Below are 20,910 nucleotides of genomic sequence, written 5' to 3'. Positions count from 1 at the left end.
TAAAACAACTTTCTCTGGTCAAGCATGACACCAAAAATAAAAATCAGGAATAGCATTCTGGCATCCAAGAACCCAGATGCCTGAGCAGTTTGCTAAGATCAGGTTACCTCCCTAATCTTAGTTCATGATTTCCAAAGCAAATGAAGGCATTATGAGATCCATTCAATCACACTGACTAAACAGCATCAAAAAAAATCTGCCACGCTACTCTCAGAAAAAGCTCCTAGGCTGATGTGTACAAGGAGGAATACAGTCTTGTATAATGAGGAGACTTTTGCCCTTTTTACAGTTCAAAACAGAAGTTCTTTTCATTGTTGAAAAGGACAGTGCAAATGAAGGCAACTTTTGCTTCAGCTCTATAAACGTAGAAAGTAAGTAATTGCACATCACTGTAGCAGACATGCTGCTCACAGAGCTTTTGATCACTTACCCAGCATATTTAAAAACTCAGCTGAAGGTGCACAGTTTGTCTCCAAGTAAACAACTTCTCCATTACCTGTCAAGCTGCTTTGTAACGTGCCTGCCTACTCTCCACTTTGCAATCAGCTGGATGAGGCCAATGTGTTTTGCTTGTCTTAGGTTTCAGAAAAAGGGCATTACTTCTAGTTACCTGCATCTCAGAACTTCTCATTTAGCAATGTAAAGATGCAGTCAAAGATGAGTTTCAGTGTTACAGAAACAACTCCCACCATTCTCTTCACAAAACAATAAAAACTGTGTCAAAAACAAAGTTTTTACCCTTCAAACGACCTTGATGAAACTGTTCACAGGAATAATTTTCTGCATGGATAAGCAAAGCCAATTCTATATATGGCCACAATTTCTATCTGTTCTAGAAAAACAAAATCTTACTTAAAAGCTTGACTTTCAAACACAGAAATATTTTCCAGGGGAAAAATGCTTATCAGCTTCCCTTTACACAAGATGACTGAACACAAAGTTTTATCCCCCCAGCAAAAAAAAAAAAAAAAATTAGGTGAGTTAAGAGTTAACTTACTTAAATTAGTTGAATTTTAAAAATTAGTTACTTAAAGCTGCTGGTTTCACAAAAAATAAAAAAATAAAAAATAAAAATTAAAAAAAAAAAAAAAAAAAAAAAAAAAAAAAAAAAAAAAAAAGGTCTTCCCCACAGCACTTCTTATAAAAAAGGATCAGAACAAAACAACTCCTAAAGAAAATAATGGGCAAGATTTCTAGCAGACAGAATGTTGTTTCCTAAACAAGAGCCTAAAGTCCTATTTTTTAAGGTTTAAGTTTATTTTTTGAGGAGGTTGTTTGTCATTTTGGGGGGGGATTGCACAAAACCAGCCTGAGAAGTTGTTTGTGGTTCTCCCCACTCTTAATAGTAAATTCAAGAACTTCTCCCATCTCTGGACCCCTTAAAAAAGCAGCCTTGATGCACCAGTCCTCTGAGAACCAGGTCAGCAAAATATAATTAACAGAATATTAAACAACTGTACTCTATATAGCATATAATCACTATATTAAAATAAAATACAGATACATTTTAGATATTTAAACAGAGACAATGAAATATTTGTAAGTGTAAAAAGAACATCTTTCACTATGCCTATAGCAGGGTCTAAATGTGTGACCTCAGGACCACTCAAAACCAGACTCCTCTCCACTTCAGGACACTGCCTTGCAGTCTGCCAGTCAGTTACACAGCTGTTCACAGATGGCTGATAGCAACCAGGATAAAAGAACTTCCCAAGACTTAATCACACCTGCTCCCTCACTGACAGCTACAGGTGTTCTTCCTGAACACCTCTCCTGTGCCCTTCTGAAGGTCACATGAACAAACAGCAGCATACAGAAATATATTGAGTATATACACTGAGCATAAACTGCACACCTGCAGACAGGATGCAAGCAAATTAGATGTTATTCTTCCAAAGTCTCATCCCTCTTTTACAAGCTTTTGCTCTTTTACAAGTGCTTTGATAACTATGCAATAATCACAACCTTGCCTTTAAAACCACATAAAAACAAAGAAATTATAACAGAACAGAGGCCTGTTATTTTTGTTTTCTACCTCAAATCTCATCATCCAATGCTGACATTAGAACACAACATGAAATAGCATGGAGATGTAGTATGTTAAATACACATATATCTATGTAGTAGTGAGAAAACCATCAATATTTTAGGAAGAGCAAAGTATGAAAGATGACTGAAATTTGTGAACTTTTAAATCTATTCCAACATGAAGTTTAATTGAACTAATGAAATACCAAGAATAAGTGAAATAATTTTAAATTATGCTGAACTATTGTTAGTTGTTTAAGTGGGATTTATATATTACTAAAGTTTTTTCCCTTCTCCATATTGCATATATATATACCTCACACTGAAAAAAATAGAACACATGCATAAAACCTAGATTTGATCACAAGAGGAATTATTATTTCTGAAGAGATGCTGTGCAACAAAATAAAATTCAGTGGTTTTACTTTGTTGTGTCAAGTGGATATAATTGAATTGAAGAGCTGTCATTTTCTAACACAGTTTCATATTGTCTCTCCAACAGAACTGTTTTATCTTCTAATGTTGTAAAATGCATAGGTAATAGTTTCACACTCTGTTTTTCACTTACATTCATAATCAGTACAATATGCTGCAATGCACAGGAAAAATCCACAAACTAAGAAGAATGTCATTGCAATCTTGAGAGAAAAAACATGTTCTAATGATGTCATTATAACATGACATTTCAAAGCACTACAGATTTCTTTTATGCTTACATATTTTAATGTCCACACGTCTCTAAAAACACTGCCTTGTAGAATGCAAGATTGCCAGTAAAAAAATCACACAAGATCTCAGAACTAACACTACAGCTCACAAATCACACTGCTTTGTACAGACATTTAGGGTTCTTCATTTAGAGGAAGGAACATATATGCATTCCTTCATGCTAAACAAAAAAGCAAGTTTTCAGCTGGCTGAAATCAGCACATCTTCAGCAAAATAACTGAAGGTATGCCAATGTTTAGCATTCAGATGCTGGCAGCTTGTGGACCAGCATGTACCTTGTATCACAGAAATCACAGGCAAGTTAAGGCTGTTCAGGTTTTCTAAAAATTTCTATTATGGGATTCTGGTTTAGCAATCATTTAAAGCAGCCAAGGCAGAATTTTCCATAGTGAGAATACACACGTATTTTTGTATTTCATGTTCCCAGAAACAGCCTAATTTTCTTATTGTTTCAAAAGCTGTACTTCACTCAGAGTGAAATTAAGAGGAAAATTATCTGACCCAAGTTGTTATTAGCTTACTAAGTATTGTACTAATGTTATGCTACGATACTTAAAAATACAAACTGAAAAAATATATTTAACATGTCACCCTGGATGCAGTTTGGGGACAAGATTTTCAGTTGAAAAAACTAAATTCCTCCTTAGGCATGGCACCAAGTTACACTTTTTCTTCATAAACTAAGAATTTGAGCTATGAGCAAAGGAGGAAAATGAAGTCAGAAAAGGAAAAGTATTACTACTGATAAAGCAGCATGGCAGTCTCAAATATAAGGTCCAAAATATACCTCTACTACTCAGATACCCTTTTGCAATACTGACCAAACTACAGAAAGACAACCCTGAGTTTTCAGTGGGCATTCATCTATTCTTGTGACCCAAATTTCTTAAAAGGGAGTCAGAATAATGGGCTGAATTCACATACAGACCAGAGTTGAAAGGAGCTGTGTTCAGAGAACATATGCTTTAAAATACCAATTGTTCCAAAAATAATAAGGCCATAGGGGTTTCAAACTAGGCACTGAAAATTAATACATGCATTAATTAATGTACACAAAATTCCTCAGTGTGAGTGAGAGCAACACAGAAACAATGTGTAAAAAACTACACAGGCAGAAAACACATTTTCCATGTTCAAGCCCGTGTTAGGAAAGCACACGTTAGATAGAGATGTCAATAGGGGGTCAAAAGAGGAAGAGGAAAGTAAATAGCAAATAGTTACTATTTCTCTGGTGCTGTGTCTGGGAAAGAGAACGAGATCATGCACATAAAAACTGAGAAAATAGGAAAGTTTACATACATAAAATACAGCTGTTCCTTTTAACATGCACATTGAAACAGTGCCCCTCTGAAAATACACCCTTCAGTACAGCAGCAGCGGGGACAATTCAGGGTTGGAACCAGTCAATAAACTGTTCCTACTGCAATCTGCAACTGCCACTGGTCACCTTTTCCTGTTCTAATTCAGCCTGTAATAAACTCTCTGAAAGAAGACACGCACATGTCACTGGATTGTCCAAAATACCAAGAAAATATTTATTTGTTCTACCATGCCAGGGCTGGTAACGATCATCCCTTTGCACTCTTCTGCATACTTCTGCCATTCCAGTTCTTCCCACTGAAGCATGTTGGCAATCTCCTCTTCAGGCACCAGAGCTTTACTGCACCGTAACAAGTAGAGAAGAATCTGATGCATTGAGAGTACTTCTTTTCCTCCATCTTAAAACCACAAATGAAAAAAACCACATTTCAGAGATCCACTCCTAAAGCATGAGCGTAAGAAAAAATATGCAGAACAAAAACCATTTGTATGAGCAAAATAAAATCCAAAATGCTTAAGTGATTTGACAAATATGAAAGCAAATACTTTACTGATGAATACTGCACATGCATAAACACTTTGCTAAGCTAAAGCAGTAACAGTAATGGTGGTGGTAACAGTTCAATCCTACTGTAAACTTGAAGTTTCTAACTTGCCTGAATAAACTTCAAAATGAGTAAGCAGAACAATCTGTTATGTTGTTCCATTGTATCTTCCTTCTCACAATTTTATAATTCCTTTCATAACAGCAATTAAAAACCCTTTAGGTGCTATGCAGCTCTTTTTAAGAACACTCAAAATTTTACAGGATACTTCTGGATGAATGTAGCAAGCTATCCCTGCATTTCAAACTCATCTGTAGTGCTTACATGCCATAACTGCAGTAATGAAGACTAAAGAGCCTCACGCTGTCTTCTGTCACTAAATGAATCAAGGGCATGTGAAAATTACTAAATACCTCTGAGACCCCAGGAAAAACACAGGAAAGGCTGCCTGTACCAAAAGAAAACACTATAATCTAACTGGCTTAAGGCAGCCAGCTACAGATGTGAATATGCAAACAGGAAAGGTGAGTGATGGTCCATGCAGTGGTCATTCAGATCACTGACTATTCAAATTCAGTATGTCTGGTCATGCAAGTAAAAAGTCACTGCATGTTCCCAATGCTTTAATTTTGACTCCCTCCCTTAATAGCAGTGTTAATTTGCAGGTGTGCAGGAATCTTCAAGCTTCAGCCCCACAAAACACACTCCCACACTCCTCAGGGAGCAGAAACAATCTGGTCCAGACACTCAGTATGTTCTCTCTATCACTATGCCTACAAAAGAGAAATGGAGACAAACCAGAAGCAAAACCTTAGAGCAACATGGGGGATGACACCACAGCACAAGGAGAGTGATCCCAGCAAAGTAGAAAAGCCTTGCAGAGCTGCTGCTCAACAGCAGCAGTGTGTAAGATGATGTCCTCAACAAGACATGTGAGGAACCAAGCCCTTCTCTTACTTCTGCTGGAATCACAGCACTCCTGCTCAGAAACGATGGCAGGCAATGGTGTAACTTGGCCTGTCAGAACAACTAACTCACTCAAACTCCAAGACGGAATCTTAGGTGGGGAAAATACACCCCAAACCTCACTGGAAATAGGAAATGCTTCTAAATATCTACAGGCACAGATTTTTAAATGTGCAAAGTTTTCCTTCAAATTAAAGAAGGACTCTACTTATAAGACTGTTCTTTGTCAAAACTGGATCATACTCTTTTGCAAGAGGTAGCCCACACCCACCAATCACTAAAATATAAGTGTATCCCTACCCATTGAAGATTATGTACAGGTTGCTACACAGACAACTGTGCTCAATGAAAGTCAGAGACCCTTTCTAAATCAGAATATGCAGTAATTAGGACCTCAAATACAGGTTTTTTTCTAGTCTTTTACTCTCTGAATATATTTATCATTCTGAATATATTTATCATCATAAAAAAACCTATGAAAATGAATACAGTACAGCAACTGTTGTGCATGCTATGCATCTCAGTAAACCAGATATGAGTAGGTCAGAGCTACCTCAAGGCCCGTCTCTAAGTAAACCCTCACAGAAAACCTGACATCCCAAACCTCACTATTTTTAGACAATGTTAGGAAAGTAAGAAAGAAAAAGGAGAAGGAATGGGAAATCAGCAACTCATTCCTATCTTTAAAGAGACAGCTGATGATGTGTGGAGATCTGATGCACCAACATCTTCTTTGATTAAACATAAGAAGTGTTCTGCAAACATACCTGAAGGAAATAGTTTTTCTCCACTCTCTGAAAATTAAAAATCTTGAAGGACACTTCAAAAAATAATCAATAAAAAATGAAAGCTTGACTAAAAAAAAAAAATAAACCTGTCAAAAATATGCTAAAAGGCAACTATATATGCAGAAATATAATGAAAAAGACATTTTTAAAAAAAGGTTAGAAGGCTGGGAATGTTCAAGAAGAAGCAGCACACAGGAATACATATTATAGAGACTTATCTCTCCCTATCAGTAAACAACCCAACAGCACAGAAAGAACTGAAACTCTAAACTAAAATTAAAATAAAAAAAACCAAACCAATACCAGCATATAAAAACCCTGAACAGGAAAGCACCCTCAAGCTACACAAACTAGGCAGGACAAACTTGTTCTCATTTTGTGATGAGGTCAAGTTAATCAGCCACATGTGGCTTGATGGCTTATTTTGTAAATTGCTTCAGAAAACCAAATCAATGTTTGCTAGCAAGCCTCAGAGCTCTGCTTCTGATTGAACAGTGCTGTGTATCCAGGAAGGAAGAACAATTAGATATACAGTCATCTAGCCATCAGTACTCTCCACAGTAACAAGTCAAAACTCATTTTGCTCCAGCTATAATTAATATCGCAACTAAGTTTCAAAGCCCAGACCAGAAAGCACCTCCAGGTCACAGTCACAGCCCTCTTGATGAAGGTTGTTCAGTTTCATCTGCACCCTAAATCCCACAGCTGTAACACATCCTTCTGTCCACACAACCTTCCTGGAGCAATCATTGGCAGGATCTCAGCAGGACATAATTTCAATGGAGTCATGACATTTACATCAACTGAAAGTCTGTCCTGGTGTCTTAGGATGTGTTAAATGCCTATGTAAGCTGTTCACTCATAATGAGCACAACGCTCCACATGGAATCTTGTCCTTGGCTGGCAGGCCAGGGCTGAACTGCATTGGAATGATGGCTTTTGTCTTTCACTATTTGCTACAAGGCCTAAGCTTGCATTAGAATAAAGAAATAATCAGAAAAACATGTACTCAGAGATGCCAATCATGCTGACCCTTCCACATTAAGATTGTGATCTAACCACATGGTACCCTGAAGAGAAGGGGGGACATGAAATGTGTGAGATTAGATAACAGCACTCCTCAAATGTTACAACTCCCTCACAGAGCATGCCAAAGAGGACCCAGTACTACCTAAAATGGCTACAGACACAAAATCTGGAAGCAAGACTGCCCATCAGTTCTGTGTAAACCAGTGCAGCAAGCACTTAAGACTTCAGGTCGAAGCACCACATCTCTGCACTGAGAGAAATACTTCACTTGCAATAAGGGTTTCTTTTTGAGAAGGATTTTTTTCTGGGGGATAGGGTTATTTTCTATTTTGCTGGGTTTTTTAAAAGTTTCTTTAGATCTAATTTGTATAAAGCTACATAGTACAAACATTACCTGGAAGAAATCTCACAAACCGCGGCATGAAGTGGTATCTGGGACAGGAAACAGAATCATTTTCAAGTGAAGGACCTTAAATACAAAAAAAAAAAAAAAAAAAAAAAGGAAATTTATGAACAGCAACATATTTCCAAAAGAAGAAAAGAACCAACTTTGCTGCAGATGAAATCAATGAATGGTGATTACATTTCATAGGGCTTAAGTTTCAATATAAAAGTAACAAAAAAAACCCCAGAGAGACAACTTGTAGTGAAAGCTGAAAGATTTCACACAGACAATTTAAAAGAAATCTAAAATAATTTAAAAATAATAAGAACCTAACAAAAACCCCAATGCTTTTAAATAAAACAGTAATAGAAAAATATTGGTTTATACAACCAATTAATTATTACACTTAAGCCTTGCAAGTACAAGCACTAGTTTATCTCCTGCCAATTAGTGGGGTAGTTTTTGTTCACTGTAACAAAGATAACATGGAAATTTCCACAGTACTGTTTTATGGTTATTTTTGTTTTATTTTCCTATTCACCATATAAAGCTTTACAAGAAAATAAAAACTAAACCTGTAAGTAGCTGGTGTTAAAAAAAGAAAGAACAATCAGAAGCAGTGACAGAAGAGACAACACTGACATTGGAATACATCTAGTATCAAACCAAGTGCTACATAAAATGTATTAAACCTGTGTGCTCCTCTGTTTAACTGCATTAAGTGCAGAGTGCAACGCCACAAAGTCAAGACACCCTACAGATACTGAAAGCTAATTCCTCTGATACTCTCATTTTTCTTTTAGACCATGAGCAGCATTCTCCTTTGTTGCAGTCTTCAAAAAAACAAGTATTTTCATCTTGTCAAAAGACAAAAACATTCAGCTATAATGATAACGTTAACTCTCCACAGCTGTCTGCATGACACTGCTTTCTGAGTTGACTGCAGAGAAATACTGCATGAGCAACTTGTTACTTTGTAAAAGGAAAGAATAGTTTACCTGACACCTTGGCTTTCAAAGTACCATGCACATGGTACTCTGTAATATTAAACACACAGTAATATCTACTGTTTGATTAAAATAAAAGTTCTGGATAAAGGCAGAAATTCAGTTTATTTGTGAGAATACAATGCCAAGTTTGTGCATTTTCATTGCTACAGCTCACACGACTGAACTCTAATTTCATCTTCTTGAATAACAGATTGTCCTTCCCATGGAAATCAGCAGCTACCCTGCTATTTTGAGGACCCTCTCAAAAAGAACGTTACCTTTAAGATTCCAGTCATACAGCTCCAAAATATCTTTGAATAGATACGAAGAGAACAGCTCAAGGCCTCTCACACAAAAATTCTGGGGAAATGAAAAAAATAGACCAAAATTATAAATATGTAATTCTCCAATACAAATAATGCCATTCTTATATAGTTAAATAAAACACAATATAAAAAAAAAAAAAAAACACCGTCTTTATATCTGCCAACCACTAGATACTGGGTTCTGGAAACTGTATTGAAATATTTGTGATCATCTACTCTAACATAGCACAGTGGTCTCTTCAGAAAGCATTGTCAAGAAAGAATGGTATTGAATCCTCTTCACATAATGTCCCAATCAACAGTATAGGCAAAATTATGAATCTGCAATAATCTGCCAAGCACTAAAACCCCTTTCACCTGAACAAGCTAAGCAGATGACACATTTCTGAGTAATATCTTTTTCATAGTTCACTTTTTCCCACATGCTCATAATAAATGTTTATAAATCACCATCTGTGGTAACACTATCACTTCCATAGCAAGTATGAGTACAACACAATTGAGGATTATGACCAAACTAGCCAATAGAAGAAGAAAAAGGATGAAATGGAAAAAAAAGAAAAAAAGAGACTCTTTTCATGAAGTGAGGAAGTGGCTCCTTCAGCAAATGAACATATAAACAAAATCAAGCCAGATAATATAAATTGTGCATGTATGATATCAGCCATAAATTCCAAACTCAACACCACATTCTCTTTCAAAAATCATTAATAAAGATGTTCTGCAAATAATGCTGTAGCTATTTATCCAGAAGCCCCCCTAAATGGTAACTTCTTATATTGCCTGGTGGCCATTTGTTGTTTCAGTTCAAGATTTGCAGACAACATAGTACATTCACTCTCTTACAAGAAATTAATTGCTTTGATCACATCATTCTTTCTGAGGCATTTCAAGGCTGTTTACTTCAGGGCTTTTTAGGCATTGTATACATTTAGATGCCATTGAGCAACCAAAAAAAAGAGATAACTAGAAAGAAAAACATAAATACATATGACCAAATTAAATACTGATCCTATCTTCACAGCTGATATGCAGGGGTGTCTCTGTATCTATACACACTGTTCCACGGCAGCAATTTACTTTTCAAACTGGCTCCACCAGGCATTAATTAGTAATAAAAAAATCCCACCACAAACAGATTATGAACTCAATATGCTTTGTTTGTATCCACAGGAAATTTGTTTTGGCAACAGCTTATATTAAGTACTGATAAGCAATCTTCAGAGCTTCAAACTTCTGATTAAGTTTGAAGAAAAGTTGTGCCATTGACTTCTGTGGTCCTGACAAAGGAACATGCCTTGTTTTTGTCAGAGGGAAGAGAAGGGTAATGCCTAATTTACAGTTATTGCATATAAATTAAAATGAAAGAAACCTATGTATATAAGCACTTCTTACTATTTGATTTTAATACATGATAGCCTAGGTAGATGGATTTATGCTAGTACCTGTAAGTGCAAGTTCTTTTCCAGCCACTCGTTCAGAACAGAGCCAGTCTTAGAGACTTCACAAGGTGGGATACTGAAGAGTTTAATCCATTAAACATACCAACAACTCATAACCCATTCTGACTTTTAGACTGATTATCCATCTTACCTCAGGCATCATCTCCTCAATGAAATGAATTGTATAGTCAATGTTAAACCTGATTACTTTGCATAGAGGAATCTGGAATGAAAAGAGAAATTCAGCATTAAAAACTATACAGCATCAAATGTATAGTTAATACAATTTTGTATGCAAAGATATTACTGTCTGCTGAAAAGGGCACTTACTAAAACAGCTGCTCTGGGGGATCATGCAAAGACAAGAACACAAGCATGTGTAAGGGGAGTACCAGTTCCAGCCTTCACCTCAGTAATAAAACACAGTGATGACAGGAGGGATGGTGAAAGAAGGTGAAATAATGCCATCTACTGGAGATGAAATTTTCTTTAGGAGAAAAAGTACACTTGTAAACTTCAATCTTCTCTTACTTGGATATTTGTAAGGAAATTTGTTTTTAGTGGCACATGTCAGAGTGACAGAGTGATCTGAAAGCAAGGTGTTTTTAGCACACTGTCAGCTGCGTCAGCTGCACTGTCTTAAAATGCAGTTTAAATGCATAATGTTATATCTTAGGGATAAATTGCAGTTTTATACTGATTTCATACAATAAATAATCTCAATTTCCTCTGACTAGCTAGCAAGACAAACATTTAATTTCTTTTTCTCACCTTTTTACAGTCCATAATTTGCTGAAAATGTTTCATTTTTAATGGGATTTTCAGAGAACAAAAGCTAAATTACCAAAAGACTACAAAAATGCCTAATCTTTCCCTTACACATCTACAGCTCTTACCCAATCTTACTACTCACTGGCCTCAAAAGCATGAAAGCATGTTGCAACAAATCCATGATCTGTGCAAGTGAAGCAACCCAAGGTTATTTTACATTTGTAAGCACACAAATAAATATCTGAACAGCACCAGGGTTGCAATGAAATCAATGTACATGGCAGAGGTGCAACATTCTGACTGCATCTTCTTGCAGCCCACTGTCAAACATTTGATTATTTTGACTACAAAAAACTATTGATATCTGCATGATAAATTAAGAAGCTGAAAACAAACCAAACCAAATGAACAAACAAAACTGCATTTCTGAAAATTTGATACAGTATTAAATGTAAGTACAAACCCCTCTCAAAACCTTGGAAGTTGAATATACCATTTAGAATCTGAGCAGATGCAAACCTGCCACATTTTAATCAGTGAGGCTTTAAAAAAAAAAAATAAACACAGGGATTGTTTACTTATTTTCTAACACATAATTTAAACTAGAAGTTGGATACTTTAGAGAAGTGACCACAACCAAGATCTCCATGAACTGGAGTTCCATGGACATAAGCAAACACACACTAAAGGAGCACACAGATGGTACTGTAAAATTGGTTGGGTATTGATAATATGAAAATAATTTTTTCTGTGACTGTACTAACCACTTGAGCTGCTCAGTTATTACTGAGTAGTAACAGCAGTAACTCAGTAATAACCCTAACCATGCAAACTTAAGACTTCATACTACAGAAATTTGATTAATGCAAAGATGTTGGTGTTCAGATCTCTATTTTTACTACCTTTTGCTACCTCTGCTTTATCAAATATGTTCCAAAGTGTCCCTCAAAGAGCAGGGTTTATGTTGTATGCCAAAAATCATCTCATGACATCAAGAGAGTCCTTCCAAAGGGCTTTTTATCTTTTAGCAACAGGAACTGGCACCAATGTGGCTTTGTATTCAACTCTGTAAAAAACATTATTTGTAGCTCATCTTCCCCCTACCTCGAAGTGCATGTAAACATGTACTTCACAGTAAGCTTAACAGCTTCACTAACTACTCATATCAAAGAAGAGTCTTTCTTGTTGTCTGTATATTGAACATTTCCATAACTCTCTGCCTTCCTGTCACAAAATACACAGAAAAATTGTAAAGACAAGGGGTCTCTCTATTATTTAATATGAGTCAAACAAAACTTCTCCTTTTTGCTCATTTGCATAGTGAAAATGTAAAGCCTTGAGATAAATTTGCCTTGAACTCTGAGGCTGAGTTAATGCTACTGGGCAGCAGTGCTTCCCACTGCCATGCCAGAGGCTGAACTCCACTCTCTCACTGACTTCTCAACAAGCCTCCCTTCCCCTCACCACCAGAGGTAAAGTGTTATCATATATCCATTATGTAAGCAAACTGTCAGGGTCAAAGTAATTTCTTCTCAGTACCTCTTAGTTCCAGTATCCTTACATCCCAGTCCTGTGCTCATAATCATTCTTGCACTGAGTTGTGTCATTGGTGATGCAGCTAGTAATAGGTATAAAAAGCATAGAAACTAACATACATTGAACTTTTTGAGAAAACCTCAAAATAACCAAGGTAACAAAAAAATCTTCAAGTGTACAGAAATTAAGGATCTCCTATTTTCCATTCACATTTGGCTAACTCAGCTTATACTGGAAAAGCAAGGCAGTCAGGTACCAATCATTTCCTTTTCTTGTTATGCCTGCTTTCAAAACACTAACATTTGTACATACCTACAGCTTTTACAAAAAATTATAACTTGCTAGATCCTGAAGAAGCTGAACAGCTGTTAGAAAGTATTGGATACATCTAGGTAAGTTTCCTTAAAAGAGAAAACCCTTTAGAGTGGATCTCCGAAAATTTTCATTTGTCACTTAAAGGGAAAACCCTTTTTTGTTATTATTGCTAGTTTTTAAACTTTGCCAATTTAATAAACCCACTCAGACAATTTAAATCCAGTTAGTAATCTTAACAAGTTGTTCCATGGTTTAATTCACTTCCAAACTGTGAAACACATAAAAACATTTCTTTGATGCACATCACAGCTTCAGTCACAGTTCAAAGATGTTGCTTACCACAATCAGTCAAGACAAAACCTGAGATTCGTTAGCACAAATATACTCAGTGCTGGACAGATGTTTGTAGCATACATGTATCGTTGTTTTAGAGAAGTTTTGCTTCAGGGAAGAATAAGTACCTTCTAAAGAAATCCCCTGTATGAAACCTATAGTCTGCATCAATGACAGTACTTACGTTTGTTAGTGGGGCATGTGCAAACATGGAGAACCCTTCAAAGATATATTCATGGTCATCATACTCAATAACAGTAGGTCTGTCTGTCTTAAAAAAGCAAACAAAACCACCACGGAGTAAGCAAGAAGCAGTACAACTTTTGTCACCAGAAACAAAAACAGAGCCTTAGTTCAAATTATTTATAAAGTACTTACTAAGAAATTTGTGGGAGGTGACACAGTAATTCGGTAGTGGTACAGTCTTCCAGCATTGTTGGTCATGGGGCGACATGGTTTAATGGGCTTAAAGAAAGAGATAAGTAGAATTATGTGTAGAGTCAAGGCAAATTTAGATTAAAAGAGAGAATAAAGCATTTCTAATAGCCATGAAATATGCATTAAGAAAAATTAAATAAAAGCAGGTAGTCATAATTAAGCATTCTGGGAAGGAGGAAAGTGTGGCCTTACCTCCATTTTCACTTAAAGAAATATTTTTAAAGCTATTAAAAAGCAAAAAAAAAGGTGATTTTTTTTTCCATTTTCCATTTAACTCTCCATCTCTCTTACACACAACAATTAGCTGTTTATGTTCCAGGCTGATTTCCTCTTATATATAAATTTGTGTCAGGAAACACATTTTAAAAGCTTACAAAGAGATGCCTGGACATCACACAAGAAGATCTCAAGGTACATTATCAAGACAGGTATCAGCTCATCTGCTTGGGGTATATCTAAGGCTTGAAGAGAAGGAATTGGTCTATCCCCACAGATAGAGGGGTTACCCTCTGGTAACCTCACTCTACCTCCCAGGCTGTAATGCTTGACTTTGAGGTCCAAAGGCAGCCAGATAGCTGCAATTTCATGTTTCCCTCCAGCTTGTTCTGAAGCAGGCCTGTGTAAAGACCTAAACTCCTCAACAACAGTTAAAAACCAGTTTTTCATATGTCCTACATACAACTTGCAGCAGTTCAGAGGCTGCCACCAGCCCGTTTGGAATACACTGGGAAAATACACTGCAGTGAGCAGGGTACTATTCTGAACTGCAGAACAAAAACTGGCCTGTGGCAATGGCAAGACAGCTACACCACCACACTGCTTTGGCCACTTTGCAAAACTTATCCATAAGTAAGGTGATTTTGTTGGCTCTTCACCCCAAAATAAGCTTCTCAGTTTATTATTAAAGCTGCAACAAGGCAGCTGCAAACAAGCCAGCTGGTAGTTTCACCTGCAGGACACTGTGAAATGTATTATATGCAAGGAGATTTTGTGTGACCTGGGATTCCCAGATGGCAATGTTCCAGGGAGCAGCTGCCTTCATGCAGTAAGTTTTATGTACAGTAGTTTTCTACTCCTAAATATTCTCCCTTTTCTATAAGAAGAAACCTAGATACAACATGGGGAGAAACAGATCCTGAAATGGAGAAATTCATACTAAGCTTCAGATCAAAGCCAATTTTCTGAACTCAAATAATTCACAGAAACGTTTGTAACTCCTTAAATGAAGAGAAATAAACAACTGTTCCAGTAAATATATGTATGAAGGCCAACTGAAAACTAAAATTTTTAAAGAAAAAGTATTAAGGTAATTTGAAAAGCCTACAAAAGGCAAGAATGCCTTCTGACAAGCCTTCTGCTTCAACAGTAGAATTATTACTTACTTTTCTTTTAAAAGCAATCAATTCACAAAGTAGGCCCTTCACAACATATTCATCCACTTGAAGACAGCAGATCTTTGATCACAAGTTCTTTTCTATTAACACAATCATGTTATAGAAACTTTAAAAAAAAACAAAAAAAACCCTAAAACTAAGCAAACACAGGCCAAAGTTTTCTATAGTTTTCAGATGAATTTCACTACCAGTATTGCATTTTTAATACGAGGTTATGTAACTAAGGATTTAAAGTTGCAAAAGAGTTTTTTTTTTACTCAGCCTGTAAATTATGGGAAAACCCCCTCAAATCAACCCAAGCTGCAAATTTGTATTCATAATTGCAATCCTTAGAATTACTAATACCTCTTCACCAGGATAAATGCCATGTCTTATTCCTGTTCGCCGGGCTTTAGCACTGCACTTGCACAAAGGTCCATCATTCATCTGTCAAAAACAAAATAGGATTCTCGTTTTACTGAAAAGTAGTTTTGGAAAAGTATGTTGGTTTTAATGCCCTGAGTGCTGATGCTTCTAAAAGCCTGTCATGCTTAGATTAAGTGGATGTTCTTAAGCCAATAAAACTGAAAACACTGTAGACTAACGTAAGAAAACTACACAGCAGCATTAAAACTTTATCACTGTTTCAGAAGCACAAAATGGAAAACACAATCAGCAGAATTGTACCACCCTGCTATAATATAACCCTTTTCCCTTTACTTACAAACACAAACAGCATGCTGACTGCCTAAAATAAAATTCATGTCCCAAACGTGTGTGTCAACATTTACATGCTGAATTCTCCATATTCAAACAGTTCCACTAAGTTCTCTGACTGAAAACCCATCTTCAAGCTCTCTTCCATGGAACAAAGTTATCCTCTAAAATGCAGGCCATTCAAAGATTTTACTTGATACTTTAAAGAACTGATGGGAACACTTCAAATCCATCCTACAAACAGATCAGTAAAAAAGATAAAAGAGGACAAAATATCCTGCTTGAGTATTCTGTATTGGTGCATCAAGTGCCTATACCAAAAAGGGCCAGTGCATACATCATAGAGCTCAAAGTCTTTCTTTTCACTTTTATGACCAAGATCAATGCAGACTACCAACTACTGCAACAGCATTAAGCTTTGTGCTCTTACATTATGCTTACTTCAGAAATCCAACAAAAGAAGCCCAGAAACAAACCAGAGAATCAAATTAAGTTCCCAACCCCAGTTTTAAATCAAAGTTTAATCCAAGAAGTTAAAATTCTTTTAGACTTATGAAAAAAAAACCCCAAACAAACAATAGACTTGCAATGCAATAGAAAAATGATCAGAACTTTTCATGCTATTACAAGCAGTCTGAAAACATAAACAACATCCATGGCAGGGCTAAATGGCATTATCACATATTAGATGGAATGTGAAAATACCACAGGAAGCAAGAATTACTACACCACTGTTAATGTTAGCTTTAGGCAGCTGGCATAGGGATGCAATCTTTGGTTTTGATGTTAATTTCAGTTTCTTCACACTGGCACAATGCATGTGTGCAGAAGAACATAAGAAGCAGGGCACTTCCCTACTCCTTTGGAAACTTAGTTACACAATCTTAACAATGGAGTGATGTGACAGCTTGCTATTCACACAGTTTTTGCCATACTCTGAGACCCTCAAGGAAAGAACAGGTTCAAAGAAATAGTCATGCTCATAGGTAGAAGCATACTTCCTCACTGGCTTATACAGCAACAAGAGAGAAGATAGTTAAAAAAGAAGTCAACAGTTAATTGTTCATCAGTGCTCCAAAACAAAGAATCTACTGAGACTATTTAAATAATCATACATATTTTTGAAAATCTCATCCTTACTTCTGAGTACTGTTCAGCACAAATACTGCCCCTGTTATATTAACTGCAAAGGCCAAAACTGAGAAAGATGTGAATGAAGTACCTGTAAAACCCAAGACTTGAGAAGCAATCAGATACATACCTATCTTGTCCCTAACAACACCGCTCATGGTTGCAGGAAAACAATCATGAATTGATGGTAAAAAGATGGTGAGAGATCACAAATTTACACAGGCAATGCCTTCTCTGACCAACAGAGCAACACAAACTAGCAGATCACGTTTGTAAGGCAAAAGTCGCTGTGGTGACATTGAATTATTTTCTGGCAACTGTCAACGCTGATGGAGATTATCAAAATTAACAGACAAACTTCTCAGACTGAAGAGTTGGGAAGTTCCATCCTACAAATCTAGTTCCACGTCGGATGGTACTTGTATATGTCAGAGTACATGGCAATCATTCCTGTTTTATTTATTGACAGAAAGCACTTTGACGCATGAGATAAATACCTAAAAAACTTCAAACCTTTTCAAACAAAATCTACACAGAAGTAGCATAGCACTGACAGGCTCACCATGATTGATTTTAGCCTTTTCAAGAAAGATGAAGAGACAGCCTCAAGTAAGATTTTGGTAAAGACCATTTTTCAGCAGGAAACTCATATACCAAACATTCCTGAATCTATTCTTTCTACAGTTATTCCACTTCCTTTTTCGTTAATATTCTTCATAGAACATTACTTTGAAGTGTGCCCAAGAGCTACTCAATTTTTTTCTGTTAAATATCTAAACAGTTCACTAATTTTGTTTTCCATACAAATAAAAACAGCTAGCTATGCTCAATCATTTTTTTAACTACAAGCATAAATATGAATCTATAATGGAATATTCAAAAGACTTTTGAATTGCATTCCAGTATCTTTTCACATTATGATTTGTTGCATGCTAAACTCATACATCACACAAAGTGAAAGGAAAATAAATTTACTGAGGTGCCACTTGAAATTAGATAATAGATTGTAAAATATTTAAGTAAGAAAGATGAAGATAGTGAATTTGCAAACAAAAACTAGTCTTCTATGTAATGTGTACATGCGAAACAGCACTTCTTGAGCTCAGCAATTACATTTAATGAGAACTACAATCTCCATGCAATTACAAAAGAACCATTAGACAAGAAATTAGAAGCATTAACTGCATATTTAAAACATTATTTATCATTATGAACTGAGAGCTTAAGGTGAAAAATCTGTCAAGGATGTAAACATACTGCCTTTTCTCCACCACAGAATTCAGTTGTGTACCTTTATCTCAGGGCTAAAAGGACAGTATTAGCACATTGCTAGCATTCAGTTTTTATTAATTCTGTGAGGCATGATTCCAACCAAATAATCCCCAGGATTAACTAGCTGGAACCATGCTCTTGAAATAAAAAGTGAAGTGCTTTGAAGAAGATGAGAGTGAAAAGGGAAAACAGGGGTAAAGAAAGCAGTCTGAAATAGAAGTCACTCCGCACGTTTGACAACAAGGCAGAATTTTCAATTTATTGGGAGAATAACCTTTGGACACCCACACCCTACCTGTCCAGGATCATTGTACCACAGCTCTTCGTGGAGACGATCAGGGTGTGCTTTTTTTCCGCTTAATTTCTGCAATGACGTCAATGACATCCGAATCTGAACTGCTGGAGCAGCTGCTGTCATCTTCAGAGTCACACTCTGACTCACTGGAGCTCTCTGATTCACACAGAAGAAATAAAGATGGCTGAAAAACACTTCCACATGTTCTCTTCTCCATAGCAATGCATTCTCTAACATGAATTCATGTCTGGATTTAATATTAAAAAACCCAAGTCACAAAAACCTTGATCTCAATACCTCTAATCTCCTGTGGTACTGTGGAGTGACTCCCTTTCTTATGCACATAATTTTAGTCACTCATTTCCACAGATACCCTCAGCTTCAATTTAAATACATGCCTTCATAGCCAAGACATATACTAGTATGCAAGTAATGCTAATCTCACTCTTGGAATAAAATGCTAGGTTTCTTCCATCTTTTTAAATTTCAATTTAAGAGAAAATATATTACTATACTGTCAATGCTTTCAAATACTGCGGAACTATGGTTGTAAAGTACACATTTTTACTGACTCTCCTTAGTTGAAAGAAAAAGGAGAGAAAATGAGAGAACATCACTAGGAAAATGCTTCCCTTTTTTTTAAATCAAGATGTATTTTTACACAGTTCATGATTTGGTATTATGCGCAATTAAAATATGTCCTTGGAACACATGCTTTACATAGGTCACCTATGCTCAGATGAAATAGTTTCTTCACAAAGTGTGCACATGTATTCCTACAAATATTCACAGACATAAGTTTCAAAAGTTCTCTGCTATACATCTGACTAATACTGAGTCTATTTTCAGGTGCAAAACATGCATGGAACCTGTGAGAGTAAGCTGGAGTTTCAAAAGACTAACACAGAACTTCTGGACATATGGACATATGGAAAGCATAGAATGATAGAATGGTTTGGGTTGGGAGAAGCCTTAAAGACTACCCAATTACATGGAGGTATACATCCCACTAGACCAGGTTGTTAAGTACCCCATCCAGCCTGACTTTGAACACTGCTAGGGACAGAACATCAATAACTTCTCTGGGCAACCTGTTCCAGTGCCTCACTGCCTTCACAGCAAAGAATTTCTCCCATCATCCTTTCACCCATCAGCCTTTCATGACTTAAAAGTGCTCCTGGAACACACTGCTATCCCACTGCAACATATGATTGCTGCTAGCACAAGCCAGAACAGAGACAGCCTTTACTAAAGTACAAAATAAGACAAACTACTAGACACTACACGGCTGTAGGAGGAGCTGGCATGGACACCAAGTTAGCCCAGGGGAACAGTGAAGACAGAGTCTTTGGGTTCTCCAGAAAGAGTGGAATAAGGAAATGCAGAAGTTGCCCTTGGTCCTATGATATTTTACCCAGGAGTAGCAGGCTTTCTTCCTCAGACATCTAAGGAATGAGGGCTTTACACAAGGATGTTGAGTGTAGCAGTCGTGCTCTTGATTCATCCACATGAAAAAACACATGCTAAAAAACCCTACAGTTAACTTCAATTGTGATTCTTGAAGGAGTTTAAATACATGCAAATTCACTGTTCAAAAAAATGTGAAGAACTACTTTACAAAGGTGAGTTCACATTTTATTTTATCTGTATTTATTTTTTTCTGTCCTCTTCACTGCATCCTTTTATACCATCAGCATGTAACCATGTCATTATGCCTGTATTTCAGGTTTGGAATTTTTGATATGCGACTTATTAATGAGTTACTAAGATAAGACCTGAGAGTTTCAAGAAGCTCATCTGGCCAAAATGAAGCAATAGTTAAAAAGCAAGCCCAAGAGAATATCTAAATTACTGTGATATGCCTACAAATTTCTTGAACTAAAACAATTGACTAAAAAAACACATTATGAACACTGAAATGCTGAAGTATGAAAAGAACGGCAGTTTTCACAAAACAAACCAAGAAAAATATCATTGACTTCTGAGCAGACAAATTGCTATAAAAACCTCTGTTCTGTTTTTCAACCAGTATTTCCCTAGTATTTGATGCTACTGGATGTATTTCACTGTCAGAATATCCATATGGGTGGGACAAGATAATGCACATAATGTATGTTATGAAAACTGATACTTTTGCAGGTGTCAGACATACCAGACAGAGTTGCACAACAAAAATACAATA

At 36.3% G+C, this 20,910-nt stretch overlaps 1 protein-coding gene across 1 annotated transcript in view; it reads right to left on the bottom strand.

Moving 5' to 3' along the window:
• The window catches only part of DROSHA (drosha ribonuclease III), a 67,324-nt gene that overhangs the window by 39,120 nt on the left and 7,294 nt on the right, over positions 1-20,910 (bottom strand). The window contains 9 exon segments of the mRNA XM_079302924.1: positions 4,306-4,475; positions 7,800-7,874; positions 9,058-9,139; positions 10,699-10,770; positions 13,687-13,773; positions 13,881-13,967; positions 15,680-15,760; positions 18,729-18,785; positions 18,787-18,884. Of these exon segments, the coding sequence (XP_079159050.1) occupies positions 4,306-4,475; positions 7,800-7,874; positions 9,058-9,139; positions 10,699-10,770; positions 13,687-13,773; positions 13,881-13,967; positions 15,680-15,760; positions 18,729-18,785; positions 18,787-18,884 (809 nt within the window).

This window comes from Erithacus rubecula (genome assembly GCF_903797595.1).
Source record: "Erithacus rubecula genome assembly, chromosome: 3".
Classification (NCBI taxonomy): Eukaryota; Metazoa; Chordata; class Aves; order Passeriformes; family Muscicapidae; genus Erithacus; species Erithacus rubecula.
This window is presented reverse-complemented; position numbering and strand designations above follow the sequence as displayed.